Source organism: Protopterus annectens, chromosome 7.part0 (assembly GCF_019279795.1).
Source record: "Protopterus annectens isolate FY-2018-M chromosome 7.part0, PAN1.0, whole genome shotgun sequence".
Taxonomy (NCBI): Eukaryota; Metazoa; Chordata; order Ceratodontiformes; family Protopteridae; genus Protopterus; species Protopterus annectens.
In genome coordinates, this window is record NC_056739.1 from 1,662,280,463 (window position 1) to 1,662,303,016 (window position 22,554).

The 22,554-nt window shown below is 38.3% G+C and overlaps 1 protein-coding gene across 1 annotated transcript in view; it reads right to left on the minus strand.

The window, feature by feature from the left end:
• The window catches only part of CACNA2D2 (calcium voltage-gated channel auxiliary subunit alpha2delta 2), a 5,241,953-nt gene that overhangs the window by 153,639 nt on the left and 5,065,760 nt on the right, over nucleotides 1–22,554 (minus strand). Inside the window, exons 28-30 of the mRNA XM_044078189.1 lie at nucleotides 18,994–19,095; nucleotides 14,235–14,329; nucleotides 6,285–6,332 (exon numbers count right to left, since the gene is read on the minus strand). Coding sequence (XP_043934124.1) covers nucleotides 6,285–6,332; nucleotides 14,235–14,329; nucleotides 18,994–19,095 — 245 coding nt within the window. The remainder of the gene's footprint in view (nucleotides 1–6,284; nucleotides 6,333–14,234; nucleotides 14,330–18,993; nucleotides 19,096–22,554) is intronic.

Below are 22,554 nucleotides of genomic sequence, written 5' to 3' on the forward strand. Positions count from 1 at the left end.
GCCTGAGTATCTGATTAGTAGCTCCTTAATTGGGTGGTTTGTGATGGATACCTAGAAATTTTGTAATTTCATGACAGCAATGTGTTTAATTGATTTTCTTTGCAGGAGGGGAAAGAGCAGTTTGGACATCTGTTGGTGACCTGAAGGGTGTGGGTCAGCGGTGGAGGTGGAGATACCGGTGGCTGTCTCCATTGATAGAATGTGCACAAAGTGCTCAAGTGGGGAAGTATGAAGTAAGTAACAGTCGCGGGCCCACTGAAGTTGTCATATTGAAGATTTTACTCGTGGTTCTTTAGGGTATGTGGTATTTGCGGTGGTTTGGGTAAGGTATCGGCAAGAGAAGATGGTGTATCGTGGGGGCTGGGTTAAGGTAGGCAAAAATTGAAAAGTGATTATTTAATACAGCACACAGTCATTGGAATGGTAGACTCATTTCAGGACCCAGGTATATGGGTAGATTCAGCTATGAGGTTTTTTCAGTCATAGCAACCAATTGGTTAATGATAGTTATAGAACCATAGGCGGTATAAGAGTTTTATAAAGTTTAGGTAATCATAATGATGGCATTATTGTTTATTAGTTACATGGAGTACAATATGGAAACTGGATAACAAAGCAAGTTTGATCCAAGGGGAAAAAGTACAATGGAAATATACCACAGGTAGCTATGGAGGTGATAACTGAGGAAGTTGGTTGGAGAGAGTTAATTGAGTGATTGGAGAAGGATACCTAGAAATGTTACTATGTCATGGTAGCAATATGTTTAATTTGTTTTCTTTACAGGTGGGGAAGAGCAGATGGGACATCAGTTGATCAGCTGGGAAGTGGGTCAGCGGTGGAAGTGCAGGTACCAGTGGCTATTTCAGGAAGAGCAGGGGTAAGGGATCCATGGATAGAATGGGGTACAAAGGTGCTCAAGTGGGAGAGCATGAGGTAAGTAATAACTGCAGGCCTGTTGGAAGTGGTTAGATGTAATTGAGCCAGGTGGGCTGAGGCTTTGGGGGTTGTATTGGGGTATGAGATGGTGACAGGTAGGTTTTATTCATGGTTCCTTAGGGTATGTGTATTGTAGTTGGTGCAGTTTGGGTACTGTGTCAACAAGTGAAGAGGGTGTATCTAGGGCTGGGTTAAGCAGGGATGGGGAAGCTGTGATGGATCTGGGGGTACTCAAAGGTGGGTTGGAAGCACAGCTATCATAGGCATAGGCAGCTGCTAGGTCATTGGTTTAGGGATCTTAAGTCAGTTATTTGTTAATGTGTCAGTATTGTTATTGTGCAATTTTAGTCGGTAGGTTGGTTATGCTGTGGGCGGCGGCTGGTTTGAGGTGTGGGAACAGCATGTTGATAGGTTTCAGTTGATTGGTACTTGGGGTGGTATTCAAAGGAATGGTTTTAAGGTTTTCATGATCTAGCTATGTTCAGGTAAGTGAGATTTCACTATCCAGAGTGCAGTGCATGTTGGGCTTTAAGATGGACAAAGGCGAAACTTGTCCTTGTCCTAAGGGCACATAGGTGGAGCTGTAAGGGGAATTTTGTATCTCTGGTGTTATAAATGGTGGTATAATGGGATTGTGTATAGTTTAATTTTCTTTCACAAATCAGTGCTTTTGTTAAGACCCCTGCGTCAGTAAAAAGTTTAATTTTTAGCTATAAAATTGCATTTTGTTATTTTACAGGGGTATCTGTTGTATCGTTACTATGAGAGCTGGGAGGTAATGTGACGTCATTTTATGCAGTTGATGAATGAGTAATGCCCTTGGTGGTATAATGGTCAGTAGGAATTCGGATTATGTGTGTACATTATTTACACTCTTTTCTTTTTCAGATCACTCAGAGTGCTGATGAGGACATGCAGAGTTGGCATTACTGGAGGGATGGAATAAATGTGGTCTGGACAGGCTTGGGAATCCCATGAGGAAGGCTTTTGGCTGGCAGAGTGGAATGAAAGGAGGTCATAGGTTGCCAGCAGTACAGCTGAATATGGAGTTGTTGCTTTGTTGTGTTTTTTCTTTCCTGCAGTCACAAGATAATGTCTTGTTTTGGTGATCCTGAATGGGGAGCATCAGGGTTGTATTTTACATTGATTGATTGGTAGCGGGGGTCTTTTTTGGAATGGGTCAGTTATTGTTGTACACATCAGGAGTAGGGAATTACAGGGTTGCATGGTGTAAGTTAGGGTTGTAAGTTGGACGGGGGGATTGATGGGGAGATTTTCCTTTGAGTTCTGCATTTTCAGGTGCTACTGGGTTGGGTTGAGTCACGATATTCCGGACAGTTATAGCGTGGCACAGGCTTTGGGGATTTGATGGTATCAGGCATTCTCCAGTTTGTTGGCTTATCATGTTAGTTTGCCTGGCTTGGTATATTGTTGGTGGTGTTTTGGGGTTGTACTCCTACCGGGCATGATGGTGGTTTAAGTGTGTTATTGTTTATAATGGGTAGTTGGTGTGACACCAGCATTTTAATAAAAAGAATTTAAAGAAATTTAAGAGGGGTATTACATTCATTAAGAAAAATAAAACAAATAAATAAAATAAAAAAATACATTTTTCATTGGGGGGGTGAAATGGGGTTGCAAAGTGGCATGGTGGCAGGCAATTGCCTTGGCATGGCTTCAGTGTCAGTGGGCTTAGTAGTGGGTCCATTGGCTGGTAATGCTTTTGGTATCATTGTGAGGTTTTCATTGGTTGGAGTGTACGATTTAATTAGTTCATGTGTAGCAGTTACGTTAGATGATGAGGTTATGGTCCAGTACCTATTCTGTTCCCCCTCTGATGTTGGATGTACAATTCAATAAGTTGGGAAGGAAAGCTAGCAGTTGCTCTGTTGGATAAGTTAATAAGCAAGCTAAGCTGCTTATTTGGATGGTGATGTAATTCAATAAATTGAAGGTGAGCGGGGTAACACTGTCTTGTTAGTGCAAAGATAAGTGAGCAAATGGGGGCACTGCTTATCAAGGGTGAGTGGGAACGCTGCCCTTATGGTATTTATATTTTCTTTCATGGATGTTATTTTACCTGTGGCATGTTTTTGGTGAAATTTGTAATTATTGGTCAACAATCATGTGTATGGAAGTTCAATAAAGGTCGTCAAATGTCATTCAGTGCTGGGTTTTTATTGAAGTTGACCAGGACAAATACTTACGGAGTGAATCAGTGCTACTACCTTTCTTATGAAAGTAAGGTGGCTAGTTTCTTAGAATGTAATTCATTTGCCTAGGATTTCTATTGTAGTGGATGTCCCTGGTGATTAGGGCAAATGTTGAATAGAGTTCATTTACCATCACACAGCAATATGACCTCAGTACAATTCTGATTCATGCAAAAGTTTCACATGTAAGACACTGCAGTCATCGTCAGTTTAACAGTAAAAACTAAACTTGCATCTTCAAGTGATAAATGTTTGGGGAATTGCTTATATGGTGAACAGTATAGAACATGAGAGACAGACCTAGAAAAGTCATACAGTTTAGAATGTCTGGAAAAGACAATTCACACCCACCATCTGCTTTCTGTACTTAGACAAAAACAGGACCATACTGTATCGATCAACCAAGTTCCCAGGCCACTTATGCTGTAATATGAGCTGCAACATACAGAAATAAAGAGACCACCACTGTTACCATGTCTCTGATTTCTTCCTCTAAACAAACAAACAAAAAGACGATTGAATTATCAGCTACACTGTTATTGTTTCTTTGTTGGGACTGTAGGTACTAGATCACATTACAGTAGAACAAAACAGCTAAAAGCTGTTGAGCAGCTCTCCATCTCTTTGCAGCACTGCTAACTTATCCTGGAATAATCGCATCAAAATAATGGGGACTACCTATAATCGGCCTAACATTCTAGGTTTGCACAAGATGTTTTGAGGATTTATTGAGTAGAATGTCTTCCTCACCCACCCTACCTTTAGATAGTAACTCACTGTTATGTAGACATGAAGTAAAGAAGGCCATGTAGCAGTGCTGATATCACATATCAGAGAAGCAGCACTTCAGCTGCCTCATTAAACAAATGGAAATGCTCTCAGAGAAATATAACACTGACACAATATAGCTCTGCAAGTTAGTGTACATTCAGATTCATTTTGTTGACATGTGCAGACACCATAAGTAACTGGTTGCCTATATTGAAGACAAACGCATTTGTGTGTGGTTAATGAAAACTGTCTGATGAGTAGAAAGCTACTCATGAATCAAAACTGCATCACTTAAACTTGTCCATCTGGCAATCTCAAATAATCAAGAATGATTAGGATAAACTGTAGTAAAAAAACATGATCAATGACCTAATTAATACATTAATACAGAGAAACAAAAAAACGTGCCACTCTGGATAAACTTCAGCTACACCAATATCAAAGTTGAAGTATCAAAGTAAAAAATATGTAATGAAGAAACAGGACAGAAGTAATAAAACACAATTTAATAAAGGTTAGCAATTTCACATCAAACAAGTTGATTCTTTAGATCAAATGAACATTTTACATCACTTCCTGTATATAAGATGACATGGTCAATTAATCCATTAATCAACTGATATGACTAACCACTCCCTAAGGGAACGTGTAAGGGAACATCTATTAGCGATGAAAAATAAAGATATAGAGAGAAGTACATTAGCTAAGCATGTCGTTTTATTTGATACCCCCCATGATTTTAGTTTTAGAGTAATTGAATGTATAGATCTAGGTCCCAGATGGGGTGATATAAAAAACTTTACTGAGTTGAAAAAATTGAAATGGATATTTGAGCTACAGGCAGATCACCCCCCTGGACTTAATGATAGGGCTTCTATTAAACCTTATCTTAAAGCAAGACCATTAAAGTAAATTAAATATTTTTATGTTGCTGATCTTTATGATATTATTATATTAATGCCTGTTCATGTTAAAGTTTTGTTTATATTGCCATATAGGAGAATATCTGTTAATTGTTTTATTGATTAATGGATTAATTGACCATGTCATTTTATATATAGGAAGTGATGTAAGATGTTCATTTGGTCTGAAGAAGCATCTTGTTTGACGTGAAAGTGCTAACCTTTATTAAATTGTGTTTTATTACTTCTGTCCTGTTTCTTCGCTAAGTTTTTTACTTTGATGATTAGTACATTAGTACACATTGCTTAACAAGTCTCCTGTTAGTAGACTAAATGGGAAGGCAGTTTGGAATACACTTTTCCATCTCTTTCCTTCATTAAGCTTGTACAGACTTCACAGTGCATGCCTCTTGTCTGGTATCACTGTTCGTATGGTTTTAGAGCGATAACGTCAACAGATCAGAAGTAGAAATAAAGATACCCAAAGTAGTAGGTTAATGAAAAGGATGGAGGGAGTGCAAAGGTAATATTTCCACAAGGAAATTTGATATTTTAGTGCAGAAGAATGTGCTCATATGTGAAACAGTCCTCTTCCTAACTTAATATTAACTCAACTTTTACAAAATGCTGTACAAAGTAACATGACTGTCGTGTGCCTCCTGTATGTAAGGGAACAGCAGGATGGAATTATCTTCATTACCAACTCCCTATCATTACAATTATTTAGAATATTTTATGAACTGACTGCCATATACATATTGTATATCCTACTGCATAGTTCCAGTGCAACATTCACTTCATTGCAGTGTATATAGCACTGTACTGTAGTATATTAAGCACTTTATTAAAATGTGAACTGCATGTTATTTTCCATTGTATTTTTTTTCTTGCATCTGTTCTGACTGCATCTGCTTATCTCCTGAAGTGAGCCTGGGAGAGGTATAATGTGTTCCAATAGCTATCCTGGTAAACAAATTTAAAATAAGTAAATACATTTAAAACACTACAAGTATAACTACCTCAGAGTTGCATAACATTGGCGTTGGTACATTAAAGTCAGATGTCATGTGTGGCAAAGTCCATCCCAAACAGAACATGTCAGGGATTTCTCATAGCTCGTAATGTGCGTGGCAGTTAGTGCAGAAGATTAAGGCTCTTAGTTGTCAAGGAGCTGCTTCCGGTAGTCCAGGGTTTGATTCCATCAGCCTTGATTTGTCTGCCATGTGACCCAGCCCAGAGCAAGTCATTTAAACAGACTGGTCGCATGCTGGGTTTGACACATTCACTGTGCATCAGTGCTCCACCGCAGTTAACAAATATAACACATTAGTTGTACTTACTCTGTTAACATACTTTTCTCAGGTTTGCCTTGCAAGTAGTCATCTATTTTTTGTCTTTCCTATATGTATGTTTAATTCTAATAGCTTGAGTTATCTATTGGAAAAAAAATGTTTTATCATACCTCGCTGTTGACATCACAGTCCATCTCACAGGTTGCAGATGCTCCACACTAAAATAATAAAAAAACATAAAAAGGAAGGATGATAAAAAGGTTAAATTAGAAACTTGCAACAGACTTCCTAGGATTCATTTCCTGACCCCGTTTTCCATAAGACAGAAATGTCTGCTTAAATTATAAACAATGCAGAAGTAAAATATGTAAGAAATAGTAGAATCCAATATTTCAAAAACAGATGGAAAACACAGTTTTGCATCATTCTTGGCATATTACAGATTGTGTAGCCCAAATTTTCCATCGACAGTACCCTTGCTCAACAACCCTAGTATTTTTCTGTCAAGCTGTGACACACCCAAGGAGAAGTCAACTGAAACACAAACTCCCAAACATGTAAGGTCAACACATTATTAATAAACTTTTAAATCATACAACTGCTGTCGGGGGTGTAAGTTACATGTTGCTTCTAGAATTCACAGGTTCTATACAGGCAAGCATTGATTACGAAGGCTGTTGTTCAGCACTGCATTTGTCATGGATATATTCTGTTTTTGATAAGAACTCTTCTTGCTTTTTCACCACAGTGATACTATATTATTTCTCTTGTGTGCCATTAAAATTAAACCTCCTTCTGTTTGAGGAATACAACAACTGTATTCAATTTAGTATTGCTTGTCACATATAAATATAACTTTTCTAAGTCTGGGCCTGTAGCGTTTGCATATGACAAAATGACAGCTGACTTATTTTGCCCTACTGATAGTTGAATGTCCATCATGCAATTTCATATCTTGAAGAACTTAGAATTATTGCTTATGAGAATGGCAACAAAAATGTATACAAGAATTAAAAAAAAAACTATTATGCCAGATGGAAACATGCTTACTTTCAGTCGTAAAGACTGAATGGATGATACCAGTTCAGAGGCATATCCACCCAAATCTCTATACACTCCTGTCACAACTACTCTTAGGGGTGCAAAAAGTATCTTTAAGTGTATGCGGTAGGGTTGAGAGTTTCTTACAGTTTGCATGCTATTTGCCAGTATATATGGACCCTCCACCTACTTCCTTATGAACACCAACAAGAAGTACATGTCAGACCAGCCTACTGCCTGTACCAGACATGCATGATATCCCTCCATGAGATTCACAACAGTGCCTGGTGATTTCATACCTCAATGCCCCCTAGACAATGAAGTACCTTTCCCAATGTTCAGAGAAAAAACACCCAAAGACCCCATATGAGTTTCACACTAGCCAAATCTCTCTGTCCAAGGCTTCCTCCTTTTAGCACTGTCAGTGATTTCCAAGACTTCATCCTTATCGTGTGTTATTAATGGAAGCCACTTCCTATCTCCCCATCAAGCCTGATAAGGAATGATATACTAGTTTGACAGAAATCCTTTCACTGATGAGACTGGTTGTGTTTGAGCAAATAATTTATCTGTGCTTTCTATTTAAATGTCTAAATAATTTATTAAACTAAGTCCAATAAAGGCCTTTTGATTTAAAGGATGAAAGGGCTTATTTGATTGTTAATAAAGTCAAGAAGAGATGAAAAAAATCCAAAACAGGATCACGTTAAAGTGGCTATGCAAAATGTCAAGACGTCTCATCAGTAAAGTGCCCAATCTTGAGGCTCTCAAGCATTTGGAATGCACCTGTATGTGTGTAATTACTGAAATTTTGTCTAAATGTTTTAAAATCAGCCTCTAAATACCTGGGTGTTTTGCATATCATGCCTTCAGACCTGATGGCAAGTAAGGTGTCATTTTCAAATTTGTTAAGACCATATAACCTCCAGACAGACTCCCAGGTACTTACAAATTGAAATTACTGAGCTCTGAAATCACTCTGATCAGGACAAGCTACATGTTTATAGCCTGTTACAGGAAACCCAGAAAATTGTGTAAGGTTCCAAAATGCACTTGATAAACAGGAACTTCATTATCCTGGGAAACTTTACATACCCTTCAGCAAACTGCAGTATGGATATAACCAGAAGATTTAGATCTGATAGACAAAAACTCCCGGTACAAGATTGTTATCAAATCCACCACAGGACATATTCTTGACCTGGTCCTTACAAATGTAGCATTGGTATACACTATTCCCTTGAAATCTCCTTCACAGTTAAGGTCAGATCATACACTAATGATTTTCACCTTCACACTGTCTAAAACCACTACAACTAATATCTCAGAATTTGGGGATTTTAAACATAGCAATCTCATCAAATTCTAAGATAAAGTTTCAAAATTCACTAAAAGCAGTATCATTCCATAAGGAATTCTATGCTGACTGATAAATACAGAAGAGGTAATAAGCGATCTGGGAACCCAGGTAGATAGTAATCTCTTCTTTGACAATCATATTGCCAAAGTAGTTAGGAAATCCTTCTATGTATCCCATCTAATTACCTAAGGGTTTGCATCTAGAAATAAAGAGGTTATAGTGTCCCTGTACTCCTCACTCATCAGACCCATCATAGTGTACAATGCCCCATTTGGGATGTACCTCACAAGACACTTCCAACACCTGGAAAGAACACAAAAGTACCTCACCAAGATGACTACTGGCCTCAAACATATGTCCTATGCAGCCCAACTGGAAAAACTCCAGCTGTACTCAATGGCATATCACTTACTCAGAGGTGATCTCTGCCTGACTTACAAAGCCATGTCCAACTCAGAAATGATGGACATGCTCCATCTAAAGAAATCCAAGTCACTGCGAGCCACTCGTTCTAGTGAGCTAAACCTCGCCACAACAATAAATAGAACATGCTGGAGGGACAGATTCTTGTCACAGAGACTCCCCATGCTTTGGAACAAAATTCTTAACTACATTAGGCAGAGCCCCTCACTAACAATCTTCAAGAGAAAGCTTGACGAGTGGATGGGTAACAGAAAATACTCCCCTGGGATCACTTCATTGGCTCTTCTTGACAGTGGCTCAGTTAATTAATCAATAGGGTGGTGAAAGCTGACACACTCTAGCTAGGCTTATAAATGCCCTCGGGCAGATAGCCTAGTAGCTACCTATGAACCTATGAATATATATATATATATATATATATATATATATATATATATATATATATATATATGTATATATATATATATATATATATATATATATATATATATATATATATATATATATATATATATATATATATATATATATATATATGTGTGTGTGTGTGTGTATGTATATTAATTTTGAGATCATACAACAGTGAGGAAAGGATTGACTACCCCCACATCTGTGCTGTTTTGTGATCCAACACCAATATTTCTGCAGTTCTGTATAAAATTTATCCAGAGTGACTTCTGCTATGAAAGCCAATGCTGGTTCTTTAAGGGAGTAGAAACTAGTAAATATTTAAAAGTACTCATAAGGTCTATCCTGGAAATTTGCAGAGACCATTTATTGCCTCAGAGACTGATATGCTAGCTACATTTATGATTATACTTTAGACAGAGTGAAACAACTCTGATTTTATTTTCATCTCAGATTGCATTCGTGAAAAGCAAGTACTGATTCCTAACTTATAATGTGAGCAGTGCTTTCCTTTCTAAGCACAAAGACAGGATGGCTCCAAGATCCTAAAAATGTGTGTGTGTGTGTGTGTGTGTGTGTGTGTGTGTGTGTGTGTGTGTGTGTGTGTGTGTGTGTGTGTGTGTGCATATTTTAATAAATGTTCAATGTAACCCACTCAATAAACATTTAAATTTAATACACATACACATAAATATATATATATATGTGTTCATGTTATATGAAAGAAACACCACTTCAATGACACTTACTTGGATGAGACCACATCACCGACAGCCCAATTACACGAAAAATAACATCACCAACATGTAATTCACCGACTGAACTTTCTGAGCCTAAACTACATGAAGTAACATCCAGTTACCTGCCTCTAACAGATGTTATAAACAATAAGGTTAAACCACAGAGCTTGTACGTTGTACCACTGAGAAAAAGAAATGGATGAGTTCCAGAGGAACGGTCCTGGTGTTGTACAGAACATATACCATACTATGCCGTCTCATTGTAGCAAAGAAATGCTCATTATTGATGGATTTATTTATCAATGGGAGAGAAGCAGGCAAGGCAGGAAGTACTGGGGATGTAAATACAAAATGTCTGACAAGTGCAGAGGTAGAGCTGTAACAGCGGTAGTTGCTGATGGTGAATGGCTGGAAATGTCAGTACCTCATAACCATGCAGGTGAACCTGGGGAAATACAAAAGTATATTGTGTGTAGCGATGTCAAGGAAAGGGCTAGGTTAAGTAGAGAAAATTCCTGTCTAGTAGTGGACGATGCATTAGCCTCCACTTCTCTCGCTACCATTCATGAAGTCCAAGATAGGAAATCACTGTTACAGCAGGTAAAACATGTATGGTGCAAAGTATTCTTAGCAGAGAGAGATGACAGTCTAACAATAACCACAACCAACTTAAAGCAGACTGTTTATCAGCAAATGTTTATGTGATGCTAGTACTGGAACTACTGTAGTAGTGTTTAGTACCCTACATAACCTCTACAATTTAAGTAGAGCCACAATTTGGCTTATGGATGGCACTTTCTTCTCTAAGGGTGTGTGCTGTAGACAGCCATATAGTGTTCACGGTTTAGTGAACTTTGGGATGTATAGTAAGGCTATTCCTCTTGTCTACTGCTTAATGTCCAAGAAATCTTTGAAATCATACAACTATATGTGGCATGCTATTTATCATTTAATGTCTGACAATACATTTGAACCAGCTGTCCGATATGTGCTTTCTGACTATGAGATTGTTGCTATGAAGAGTATATGCCGGAATGTGAATGGGGCTGTTTCCAAAGGGTTCCTATTTCATTTTCGCCGAATATTTGGCATAAGCTTCAACAACTATCTCTGTGTTCATTATACAATACTAATATGGCTTTTCAACTGCATGCGAAGAGTCTAATAGCACTTGCATTTTTTAATGAAGGGGATGTCATCGAGACATTTCAGCAGTTGAGAGACATCTTTCCACCAGAGTAAAGAGAGCTGCTACGGTATTTCTCTGATTGGTATATATATATATATATATATAGGAAATTGAGAAAGTTCAGTACAAGGACTATGTCTACTCTGAGATTTCTACCATTATTTCAGAGATAAATCAGCTATTCCTCCCTAGAACACAGAATAGCATGGAGGCATGGCATAGGTATATAAAGTGCTTGCTGGGTGGCAGGGGAACTGATTTGGCTGTGTTACTGAATGTGCTTACCAGGGAACAGAATAGAGTTGATGAATTTAGACTTCTGATGGCAACTGGTATGCCTTTGTCCCCAAAACGGCGTAAGTTGATGAAGAGACATGCATAGTTTAGAACTATAATGGATGTGAAGTTTGTGAAAGCAGTAGCTAAATTACTGAAACTGTAATAATCCTGAAATGTATATTCAGTTTTGGGAAGTTGACATGACTGCTATGCTCATGTTTTGCAAAGGTGTGTGTGTGTTTACACTACTTACTAATACATGTTGATATATAGTTTGCAGATTAATTTCACTGGTTATTATGGGCGATGTGTGGTGCACTACAGGACATGATATACTTTGAGTTATTCACGGTCGCATTATGTAGAGTTGGCAGTTATTCATGGCAGCAAGGTTTCATTGATATTTGTGTCTGTGATTTTGGATTCTATGAAATGGTCATCAGTGATGTGTTATTTCGAGGTTTTACATTGTCGGTGATGTGGCCTTGTCCAAGTATGTGTCATTGAAGTGGCATTTCGTTCATATAACATGAACCCATAGATATATATATATATATATATATATATACATATATATATATATATATATACATATATATATATATATACATACACATACACACATATATGTGTGTGTGCAGATCCATATATAAATCTAGATTTTGGATTGGGATAGAGGTATGTATGGGCACAAGTACTTTAAATCATGGCAGGGCAAACAGGTAGGGACAACACATTTTTGAAGGGCAAGTTTTGGAGGAGTATCCAGGGGCAGGAAAGGTATTAGTATTCAGTGTCAGGAAAAAGAACAATATATAACTTCTACTAAAAATGGAAGGAAATGACCGACTTTTGTTTTCTGTCAGTAAATACTGAAGTGTTTGTTTGAAAAGAAGGAACAATACAGAAATGTCAGAATGTTGATTGCATCCTCACTCTCTTGTTAAACAACTTCCTGAAAGAAGTGAAGTTTGGGAACAGAAGAAGTTGTCATGGGACAACTTTAGTGTGGGGTGGGGGGGAGAAGTCGGGATGCAGTGAGGTAGGTAAGATGGGTTAAGTGTGTGGGTAGGGAGGAGATGGGAAAGGGTTAAGCAAGTGGGAAGCTGAGGGAGGAAGTGAGGTAGGATTAAGGGGCGGGTTTTAGGGGGTTTTGAGGTGGGATTTAGTGTTGGGAGGCACATTTGGTGTGATCTTGTTGCCCTCCCAGCCCATCCTGTTTTAGTATTCATTTGGTGGGGGGAGAAGAGTGACAGGCTTGCCCCTTTTCTGTTTCCTCCTCAGGAGGATAATTGGAAGGTGAGGTGGTGAAGTCTGATGGTGGAAGACTTTGAGTGGATGGACTGAATTGGTGATATACTAAGGTGAGCAGGGACGCTGCCTTGTTTTTACATTGATAAGTGAGCAAGTGGGGGACGCTGCTTATCCAAGGGTGAGCAGGTGTGCTGCCCTTATGTTTATTTTATTCTGTGCAGTGAGCTGAATTTGATTGTTTCAATAAAGTTTTCATGTTACTATTTTATGATTCATTATAATAAAGGTCGTCAAATGTCTGTGGGTGTCTGTGTAGTTTTTTATTGGACCATGACAACTGTGTAGACAGACTATTCTCCTGATTTATGCTTTTCCTCAAGCTTTAGAAAAGCATTTTTTATTATGTTCCTTGAAATATACTTGAGTTTTGGAGTCTACACAACTGGCAGCACCTCTTCTATTTCTATCAAAAGATGAAGGCAATAAGATGTCATAACCACAATTTTAAGATGATTTGAATTTTATTTAAACACATCCATTTGCTGTGGGGAAAACTGTATCCTATTTATTAATTTTCACATACTGGTAAAATCTACCCCTTTCTGATCCTTACAAAAGCTGTTGTGGATTACAGATTAAGATAATTATTTTGTCCCAAATTAAGAACATAGTTTTAGTTAATGATATTTGGCATTATAAAGAAGATGGCATCTGTGTTTGTGATATGTGATAACGTATTTAGCAATATAGAAGAGTAAAACAGAAACAGAAATACCAAAATAAGTTTAAGAAATTGCAAAACCAAAATTCTAAAAAACTAACACTATAAAAATGATGCGATTGGCCAGATTGGTCGATTCATCTACTGGGATTGAAAAAATGTATACTTACCTGGCATACTTGTGTTGAAAGAGTTATGTTAGCACACACACACACAAACACACACACACACACACACACACACACACACACACACACACACACACACATACACACACACAGTAATACAAACAGAATTTTCAATGACAAAACCTTGAAATATATGCTATTTAGAAAAACAATGAATCCTTTAACTGGAGAATAACTGGAGCATGATTCTATTCCACTCACAATGAAATAACCAATATACAAAAATGTAAGTTGAGACCATATTCTGATTTGCCATTTTCTGAGCTCCATAACTATCAAAGAACACTCTCGGAACCCCTCCAACCATTGTGCTCTTTTTCTTAGCAGCCTTTTTTCTGTTTTCAAATATGCCTATTACACAACAGCACAACTAAAAAATCTTACACATATTATGACAAGAATTGAATCTATGTAACTGTCAAATTCTTGATATTATGTAGACTATACTCCATCATTAAAATTACTAAAATGTCCATATAAATGGAACAATTAGTGCAACTTGGAATTAAATAATCACCTTTCTTGATCCTGTTGGGTCTCGGTCTGTCTGGTTGCTGGCAAGTATACGGAATTTAGCTAACCAGTATTCTAAGTCCAGCTTCACTCCAACAACTGAAACAAGCAAAGAAAGACATATTTACAAATTGAAATCAATGATCAGCTTTTTCCCATAGCAGTTTATAAGGATTCAAAAACTCCTACTGCAATTATAGAAAACAGAAATTGTGATTTTCTTTTATTACAATATTTAAATGAGAAGCGTTATAATGTTATAATGCATTTTCTTTATCAAAGTTCAGTTATATTGCTATTATAGTTCTTATATCTTATCTTATTGTATTTATTTTATATTTGTGTTACCTGTTCACATGGTATTATCTCCTTTTGCCTCATAAATATCCACTGTACACAACTGACTCAGTTGTGCATAGCTATACATCCTTAATAAAAATATCATACCTGGTATGGCAAACAAGGCAAAAACAGGAAGGGTATAATCTTCCTGTAAAACTCTACAAAGTGATCCTGTGGGAAGTGTCAATACCATACATCCTGACATCAAATTAATAGGCTTTGATATGAAAATGGGCAACCATATTCATCAATAAAGTGTGTGTTCCCTTCAAGGAAGTATGTAGTCTAGTAATAAGCAATTCATAAAATGGAATCACCCTCACCCAAGACCAAGCTAACCCAGATGGAAACATGACATGCCATGGACCAAGACTACGCATGTATTATATATGCATATAGTATATGTGCATTTTGTGACTGCAATGTCTTTCCCAGGAAGTTAGATTCAGGCTGCACATATCATCTGTATGTCTTCATTATACATATTGAACATTGAAAGGGCAGTAGGAGTTGGCACCAGGAGTTAAATTAGAAGATCGTATAAAATCATGTCATTGTACATATGCAAAGGTACTTAATGCAGACTATGCCACCCATCGGTGAGCTCTGATTTGTTGCACTGGACAAAGACTTGAGTCCATAGTTTTTGTCTAAAGCATGCATAGAACTAGGCATTTTGGTAGTGCGTGGGCACTATAAACAGCTGTCAAGTGACAGGTGTATGTCCATAAATCAGGGTATGTGCTGTTCCACAATCTCAACACTGCATTATTCATATAGGTTTACACTCATCAAGACTGTAGATCCATTGTCATTTAAATATTGTGTAAATCTGGTAATCCACTGGTGGTCAAGCTGACATTTTAGGAGATATTTTGCATTGTTATGACAGAGTATATGTGGTTCCCATAGAAGGTCAGTGTGCACAGAGCTGCACTTTCTGTCTCCTCAGAGTGAGTACCTATTTTTAAACATTACTAAAGAATGAAACGCTGTGTGTAGTCTGCTGCTGTTACTCAGCAACATTCAGCTGAGCAAATCATTAGTGCAGGTGTTATCAGCCATATGTATATTTATTTCAGTGCTGGTAGTCTACAGTGGGACTGCCACGAGCAGTGAGCTTTTTTATACCGTGATGTGAATTGTGGAAGATGGTACATACTTACTATGTACCTGGCTAGGACACTAAAGCATCAGAGTATAGGTTCATTGGTTCATAGGTTCATAGGTGTGTACTAGACTAATGGCCCTGGAGCCTTTACAAGCCTAGCCCATAGGATTACCCTGGCATCGTGCCACCTGACCTTAGTTCCCAGTGCCTCTGTTGACTAAAGCCACTGGAGTGATCCCTGGGGTAAATTTTCTATTTCCCACCCACTCATCAAGATTTTTCTTGAAGAGGGCCAGTGAGGTGCTCTGCTTGACATGTATGGGAAGTCTATTCCATAGCATGGGCAGTCTCTGGGATATGAACCTGTCCCTCCAGCATGTTCTGTTGATTGTGGTAATGAGGTTGAGGTCTCTGGAGTGTGTGGTGTGGAGGGATTGGGATTTCTTTAGATGTAGCATTTCTAACAGAGCTTGGTCAGATATGGCTTTGTAAGTCAAGCAGCGATCACCTCTAAGTAGGTGATATGAGACAGAGAATAGTTGCAGTTTTTTTTAGTCTGTCCATACAGGACAAATGTTTAAGGCCTAAGATCCTCTTTGTGAGGTACTTTTGTGGCCTTTCCAGTTGTTGAAGGTGTTTAGTGAGGTACATGCCAAATGAGGCATTGTACTCAATAATTAGCCTAATGAGGGAAGAGTAGAGGGAGACAATGACCTATTTCTTCCTGGATGTAAGATTCTTAGTAATGAGATGTGCCACATAGAAGGACTTTCTGACCACAGTGGCAATGTAGTGGTCAAAAGAGAAGTTGCTGTCAACCTGTGTTCCCATATCTCCTATAATGCCTTCTGTGTTCAGTGGACTACCATTGATGTGGTAATTCATGGGAACTGGGTTTTTCCCAAAGGGGATGACGACACATTTTTTGGCATTGAGCTTAAGGCCATGGTTCTGACACCAGTCGTTGGTCTCAGTGAGGCCTTTCTGCAGGATGCCAACATCACTCAGGGAGTTAATAATATCTCCAAACTTGCAATAATCTGCAACCTTTGTCAGCCAGAGTCCCTTCATGCTGGTCTGGACTTCAGAGAAGTAGATACCAAACAGGAGAGGACCCAGGACTGAACCCTGTGGGGCTTCACTCATGACTGGTCGGCAGTCTGACTTGGAGTCAGCTACTTTCACACTGTGGGGTCTACCTGTGAGCCAGTTTGCAACCCATCTAGTGATATAGGGGTTAATGCCTAGCTTAGTGAGTTTTTCTATGATTCCTGAGTGGGGAATGGTATTAAAGCCTTGGCCAGATCAAGGTAGGCTGTATGAACCACCATGCCTTCATCCACAGCTCTGGTGACTGAGTCAAAGAAGTTGACCAAATTGAGAAGGCATGATCTACCCTTCACAAAACCAAACTGTGTACGATACAGAGTTTGGAGATTCCCTATATCCTTGTTTATTAGGTCCATGATGATGCGTTCCATATCTTTGCATCTCAGACTCATCAGGCTAATGGGGTGATAGTTTCCAGGGTGTGCAGTCACTCCTCCTTTGTGGAGAGGGTGACTGAAGTAGAGCACCATTTGGTAGGGACAAAGCCTGAGGTGAGGCTGTGATTGAACAGGACACACAGGTGAGGTGCCAGTTCACTCTGTAGTTCACCTAGAACACAGCCAGGGATATTTTCAGGTCCCATAGAAGCTGTATTCTTGGCCTTGGGTAGTGCTATTTTAACCTGTGCAGCTGTAATACTGGCTGCCTGGCAATCTACTGGTATTGTGACTGGTCCCTTGGGGGAGGAGGGGGTAAAGTTGCCACTGAATCTGTCGGTCAGTATATTGGCAATATGCATTGACTCGGTATAGGAAGTACCACTGTGCAGTAGCTCAGAGCAAATCTGGGTATTGCTGTGGAGATTCATTACATAACTATAGAAGGCCTTGTGGTTGTATTTACTATCTGCTGCAATTTTGTTTTCATAGCTTGCTTTAGAGGATTTGATGAGGGATCTTAACTTTTTGTTGAGGCTGATAAGGGAGTTTTTCCAGTCTTGGGACTTCACCTTATTCCACATCAGTTTCCTCCTTCTGTTGTAGAGTTTGTTTATGGCGATGGACCACCAGATTGGCTTCCTTTTCTTGGAGGGGAGCGTCTTGGTTCTATTGGGTATGGCGAGATCCATGCATTTGTGTATGTGTTCGTACAGTGAATTGGTGTATGATTCGGCGGTTATGCAACTGACCTCCATTTGCATGGGTGCTGTGAATTTAGCCACCTCTGTTTTTAGGAGCCCAAAGTTAGCTTATGTAGTTACTCCAGGGGGTCGGGGCCCTTCAGTGAATTTTTCAAGACTCTAGTATGTAATTTTTACCTTTTGTCAGTCCTATACAATTATAGACCATGTTTATTGAGTCCTAGTTAAAGGTTATAAATTCAGCTTGATAGGAAGATATATATTATCCTATAGTTTTGAAAAATTATGAAGTAATCTGCTGATATTGTAAATGGGGGATAGAATATTGATACAGTTTCTGAAAATCCATGAAAATGTTACATAATCCATATTCCATGGCAGGATCAGTCACTGCAATTAAAAGATAATTCCATAGCTAGAAGATAAAACAAAGAGGATGTGAGGGGCTCTCCAATCTCTGTAGTCTAATCCTATAGTATGACTGGGTATGCCAAATTGTCTTCATTTGCATTCAGAATTTGATGGTTTTTATTCTTCTACAATGCAAAGTGCCATATGATTGGGATTATGTGTGATGCATAAATAATGCTTTTGTAATTTTGCATCTGCATTATAAAAGTACATCCTTAATGAAAGCGAACCAGGCAGCTTTAGAATCTTCAATATAAAGGAGTTATGTAGTTTTAGAAACATTTTGTTCTTAAGTGACACTAAAAAAGGCAGTAAAACTGCTAATAAAGCAAGATGGATTTCATAAGGTGAAATCACGTAATACCATCAGCCATGCTACAGTACTGCAAAAAGTTATGGTTTGAGTTCATGGGTCAAAATGTCAATGTTTGGCAGTAGAAATACAAAAAAAATTACAGGGGTATTAGAAATAAATGTGATCAGGGTTATTGGGATCCATCTGTTGCTACAAGGCTTCTTTGAAATTAATCTAAAGTAGTTATAGACCTTTAATAGTCATTCTGAAAATCACAGCAGATTCTTTACTTAGTCCTCCAAATTCCTAATATAAACTGCTGCATTAATGATTTGCTTTATTTAAAAAAAAAAAAATTAAATGTTTCTGTTTGCATCATAGGTGCTGCTAAATTATTTAGACATTCCTCTTACCTGCTGGTTTCAAGTTCTTTCCGCTGATATTCAGTTCCACAGCAGTGCTGACCAGTATTCCTATGGAGTTATTTAACAGGTCAAATGCTCTGTCATCATAGACTGAAAAGAAAGACAAAAGGAAATACATTAACTCCTAGGTGAAAACAAAAACATGCTTCTATTCTTCATAAAAAGCACAGCACATGAGATTCTAAACCCTGTGTAACACCAAGCTATCCAACAAATTACTTAATCTGACCCAACATGCACATGCTCTAAGTCACACTAAAAAAAATGTATATATATATATATATATATATATATATATATATATATATATATATAAATAGAGAGAGAGACAGACAGAGAGCACAAGAGAGAGAGGTGGATATAGATAGATATACACACACACACACACACACACACACACACACACACACACACACACACACACACACATCTATCTATCTATATAGATAGATATACATATATAGAGATATATAGATATATTTATTTATTTTTTATTTTACATTTGTTGACCGGGCTAGTCTAACTGGATATGTGTCCATTTTCAGTAGAGGCCCGGGGAGAAAAGCTCCAAATAAAACAAACAGCACATTAAAAATTCAGTTTCAAAACATTAAACTTCAATTAAAGATACTAGTCTGGAAAGAAAGTAGAACAAAATAAGACACACCCCCCCCCCTTTTTTTTTTCTTTCCAATCACTGTGGGAAGGAAGTTTTCAGAAGGATGAGGGAGATTCCAGAACAAAGTTTTGAGTATGGATCAGCAGGAGAGACTAGTTTAAAGAGAACAGAGCTGGGAGAAAATTAGTTGAGGGGTAGTAACTCAGAGCGACAGGGGAGGAGTTCATTATGTCTATCTTGGGTAGAATAAGTCCAACATAGAGGTAGTGGACTTTAAAGTGAAAACTGAGTAGAGGTGGAAAAGAAATAGATGATAATGATAACAGGATGAGGACATCTTAGTCTGGGTTAGTACAGGGACATAGCCAGTGGCTAGCAAGATATAATTTAAGTTTATTTTTGAAAAGTGTAGTAGAGGAGAGAGAGGTAAGTTCAGAAGGAAGTAGGTTCCAGCTTTTACCCACTGCATTAGAGAAGAGGGAATCACCTTCTTTATTGTAGGGTTTATGTATAGATACCGGTAGTTTGTTGGCTGAGCGTAGATTTGTAAGATTGTTATATGAGCTGATAAGATTTGTGAGAATTGGTGTTTTACCTGGATAATAAAGGGTTTTATGGGTAATAATTAGTTGTTGAAATAAAATCTGATTGTGCAGTTCAAGCCAACCCAGTTGATTCAGATATTGGCAGTGATGGGTTCTAAAGGGGGAGCCGGTAGCAAATCTAGCTATACTATTGTAGGAGATTGCAAGCTTGTTGAGGTTAGTTTTAGATAGATTAGTGTATATAGGTGAGGCATAAAAGAGAGTAGAGATAAGGTGGGTGTGGGCAATAGTAGTTCTGGTTGTGGGAGTAAGGAAGGGTTTAATGTTGTAGAGGGAGCCTAGTTTACGGTTAACTGATTTTATTGTGGAGTTGATGTGAGTATCATAGTTAAGGCTGTGGTCAATAGTAAGTCCTAAGAGTTTGGTAGAAGTGTCAGGAGAAATGACTGTGCCATTTTTGGATTTGATAGAAAAGTGAAATGGGGTAGATTTTTGTGAAGGAGTAAATATTAGTTTAGTCTTTTTTGGGGTGAGGAGAACACCGCATTGTAGAAACCATTCTTCTACAAGCTCAAAGACATTTTGGGTAAGGGACTGCAGTTCAGAAGGCCCTGTAGCTGAGGATATTAATGTGGAGTCATCAGCGTATTGTACAGTTACAGCTTGAGGAATACTAATAGATCATTTATAAAGATGGAGAATAGAAGAGGGCCTAAAATAGATCCTTGGGGTACACCAAAGGTGACAAGAAGAAGGGCAGATAGAGTGTTTACCCAAAGCACTGCTTGTTGCCTGTTATCTAAGTAGGATTTGAACCACTGTAGTGCTAGAGTATCTAGTGATAGGGCTTGAGAAGATTCAAGAGTAGTTAATGGTTAACCATGTCTAATGCTTTAGAAAGATCAATAAAGATAGCAGAGGACAGGGTGTAGTTGTTACGGTTTTTGTTAATGTGGTCAGAAAATGACAGGAGGGCAGTAGTGGTGCTATGGAAGGGTCGAAAGCCATGCTGAGAGCTGGCTAATAGGCCATTTAGGAGAAGGTGGTCTAGTAATTGATAGTGGATGCATTTTCCATGATTTTAGCTATGGGTGAGAGTACGACAATAGGACAAAAGTTGGAAAGTTCTGTTGAGTTGCCATCCTTATGTAGGGGGATAATGTGTGAGACTTTCCAGATAGATGGGATGGTACTTTCTTTAATGGTTTGTTTATTAGGATAGAGATAGGATAATTAATACCTTTGGCTGCTATTTGAAGATACTTAGCAGGTAAGAGGTCAGTTGAAGGGGTAGATGGTTTGAGTTTCTGAAGGAGAGTACAGATGAGGGATGTAGGGATAGGTTGGAGTTGGAAGAGGGTGGAGAGGTATAGGAGGATGGGGGTGAAGTAGAGGATACAGGAGGTAGTGAGTTAGCAATTGACTGGATAGCTTCAGTAAAGAAGTTATTAAATGAGTCAGCAATATGTTTGGGAGTGTCTTGGGTAATTCTGGATGGGGTAGGTGTCTTAGAGCAGCCTGGATGAAGGAGTCTATTAATTCCTGACCACAATTTCTGAGGATTTTGTTGGTTGGCTTGTTGAAGTTGAAAGAAGAAGACTTTTTTTGTCCAATAGTATAGAAGTTTTAGTAGAGTTTCTGAGCCGTTGAAATTTTAAGCGCTCAGATGGGTCTTTGGAAGAGCGCCATTTGGCCCAAAGTTTGTTTCTTAGCAAAATTTTTTGTTTAGTTTCCTTTGTAAGCCATGCTGCAGTTTTGGTGCTATTCCTTAGGGTACAAGAAGGGGCATGGTAGTCTAGGATTTCAAGGAACTTAGAATTGAAGTATGCCACTGCTTCGTGTAGTTGGAGGTGTTTTAAGGGTGACCAGTTGCAAACTCTCAATTCATTTTGGAAGTGCTCAGGGTTAAAATGTTTATTGGAGCGAGTAGTTCTGAAGGTTATAGGGCTTGGTGTGTAGGTCTTTTGTCGAATGAAATAGGTTAGTGGGTGATCACTAATGTCATCAAGGAAGATGCCTGCCATATAGCTTGGGGAGTGAGTATTTGCAAGGATCCAGTCTAGGGTGGATTCTTTGTTGGTGGGTTTATGGATTCTAGTAGGTAAGGTGATAGTTTGAGAGAAGCCATTTAGGTTTATGTGGTTAGTAGGGTTATCAGAATTGCAGGTATTCCAGCTGATATTAAAGTCACCTAGCACAATGGTTTCTTGAGGAAAGTTAGTGGACAGCCAGCTAAGGATATTTTCAAGGGAGTTGATGTTATTACCTGGAGGAAGATATGAGCATAAAATGTAGATGGACTTACAAGTGTTTAGTTGTAGCTTAGCAAAAAGAGTTTCAGAATTGGTACCAGATGGAGGGTATGTATCAAGTAGTGTAAGGTGG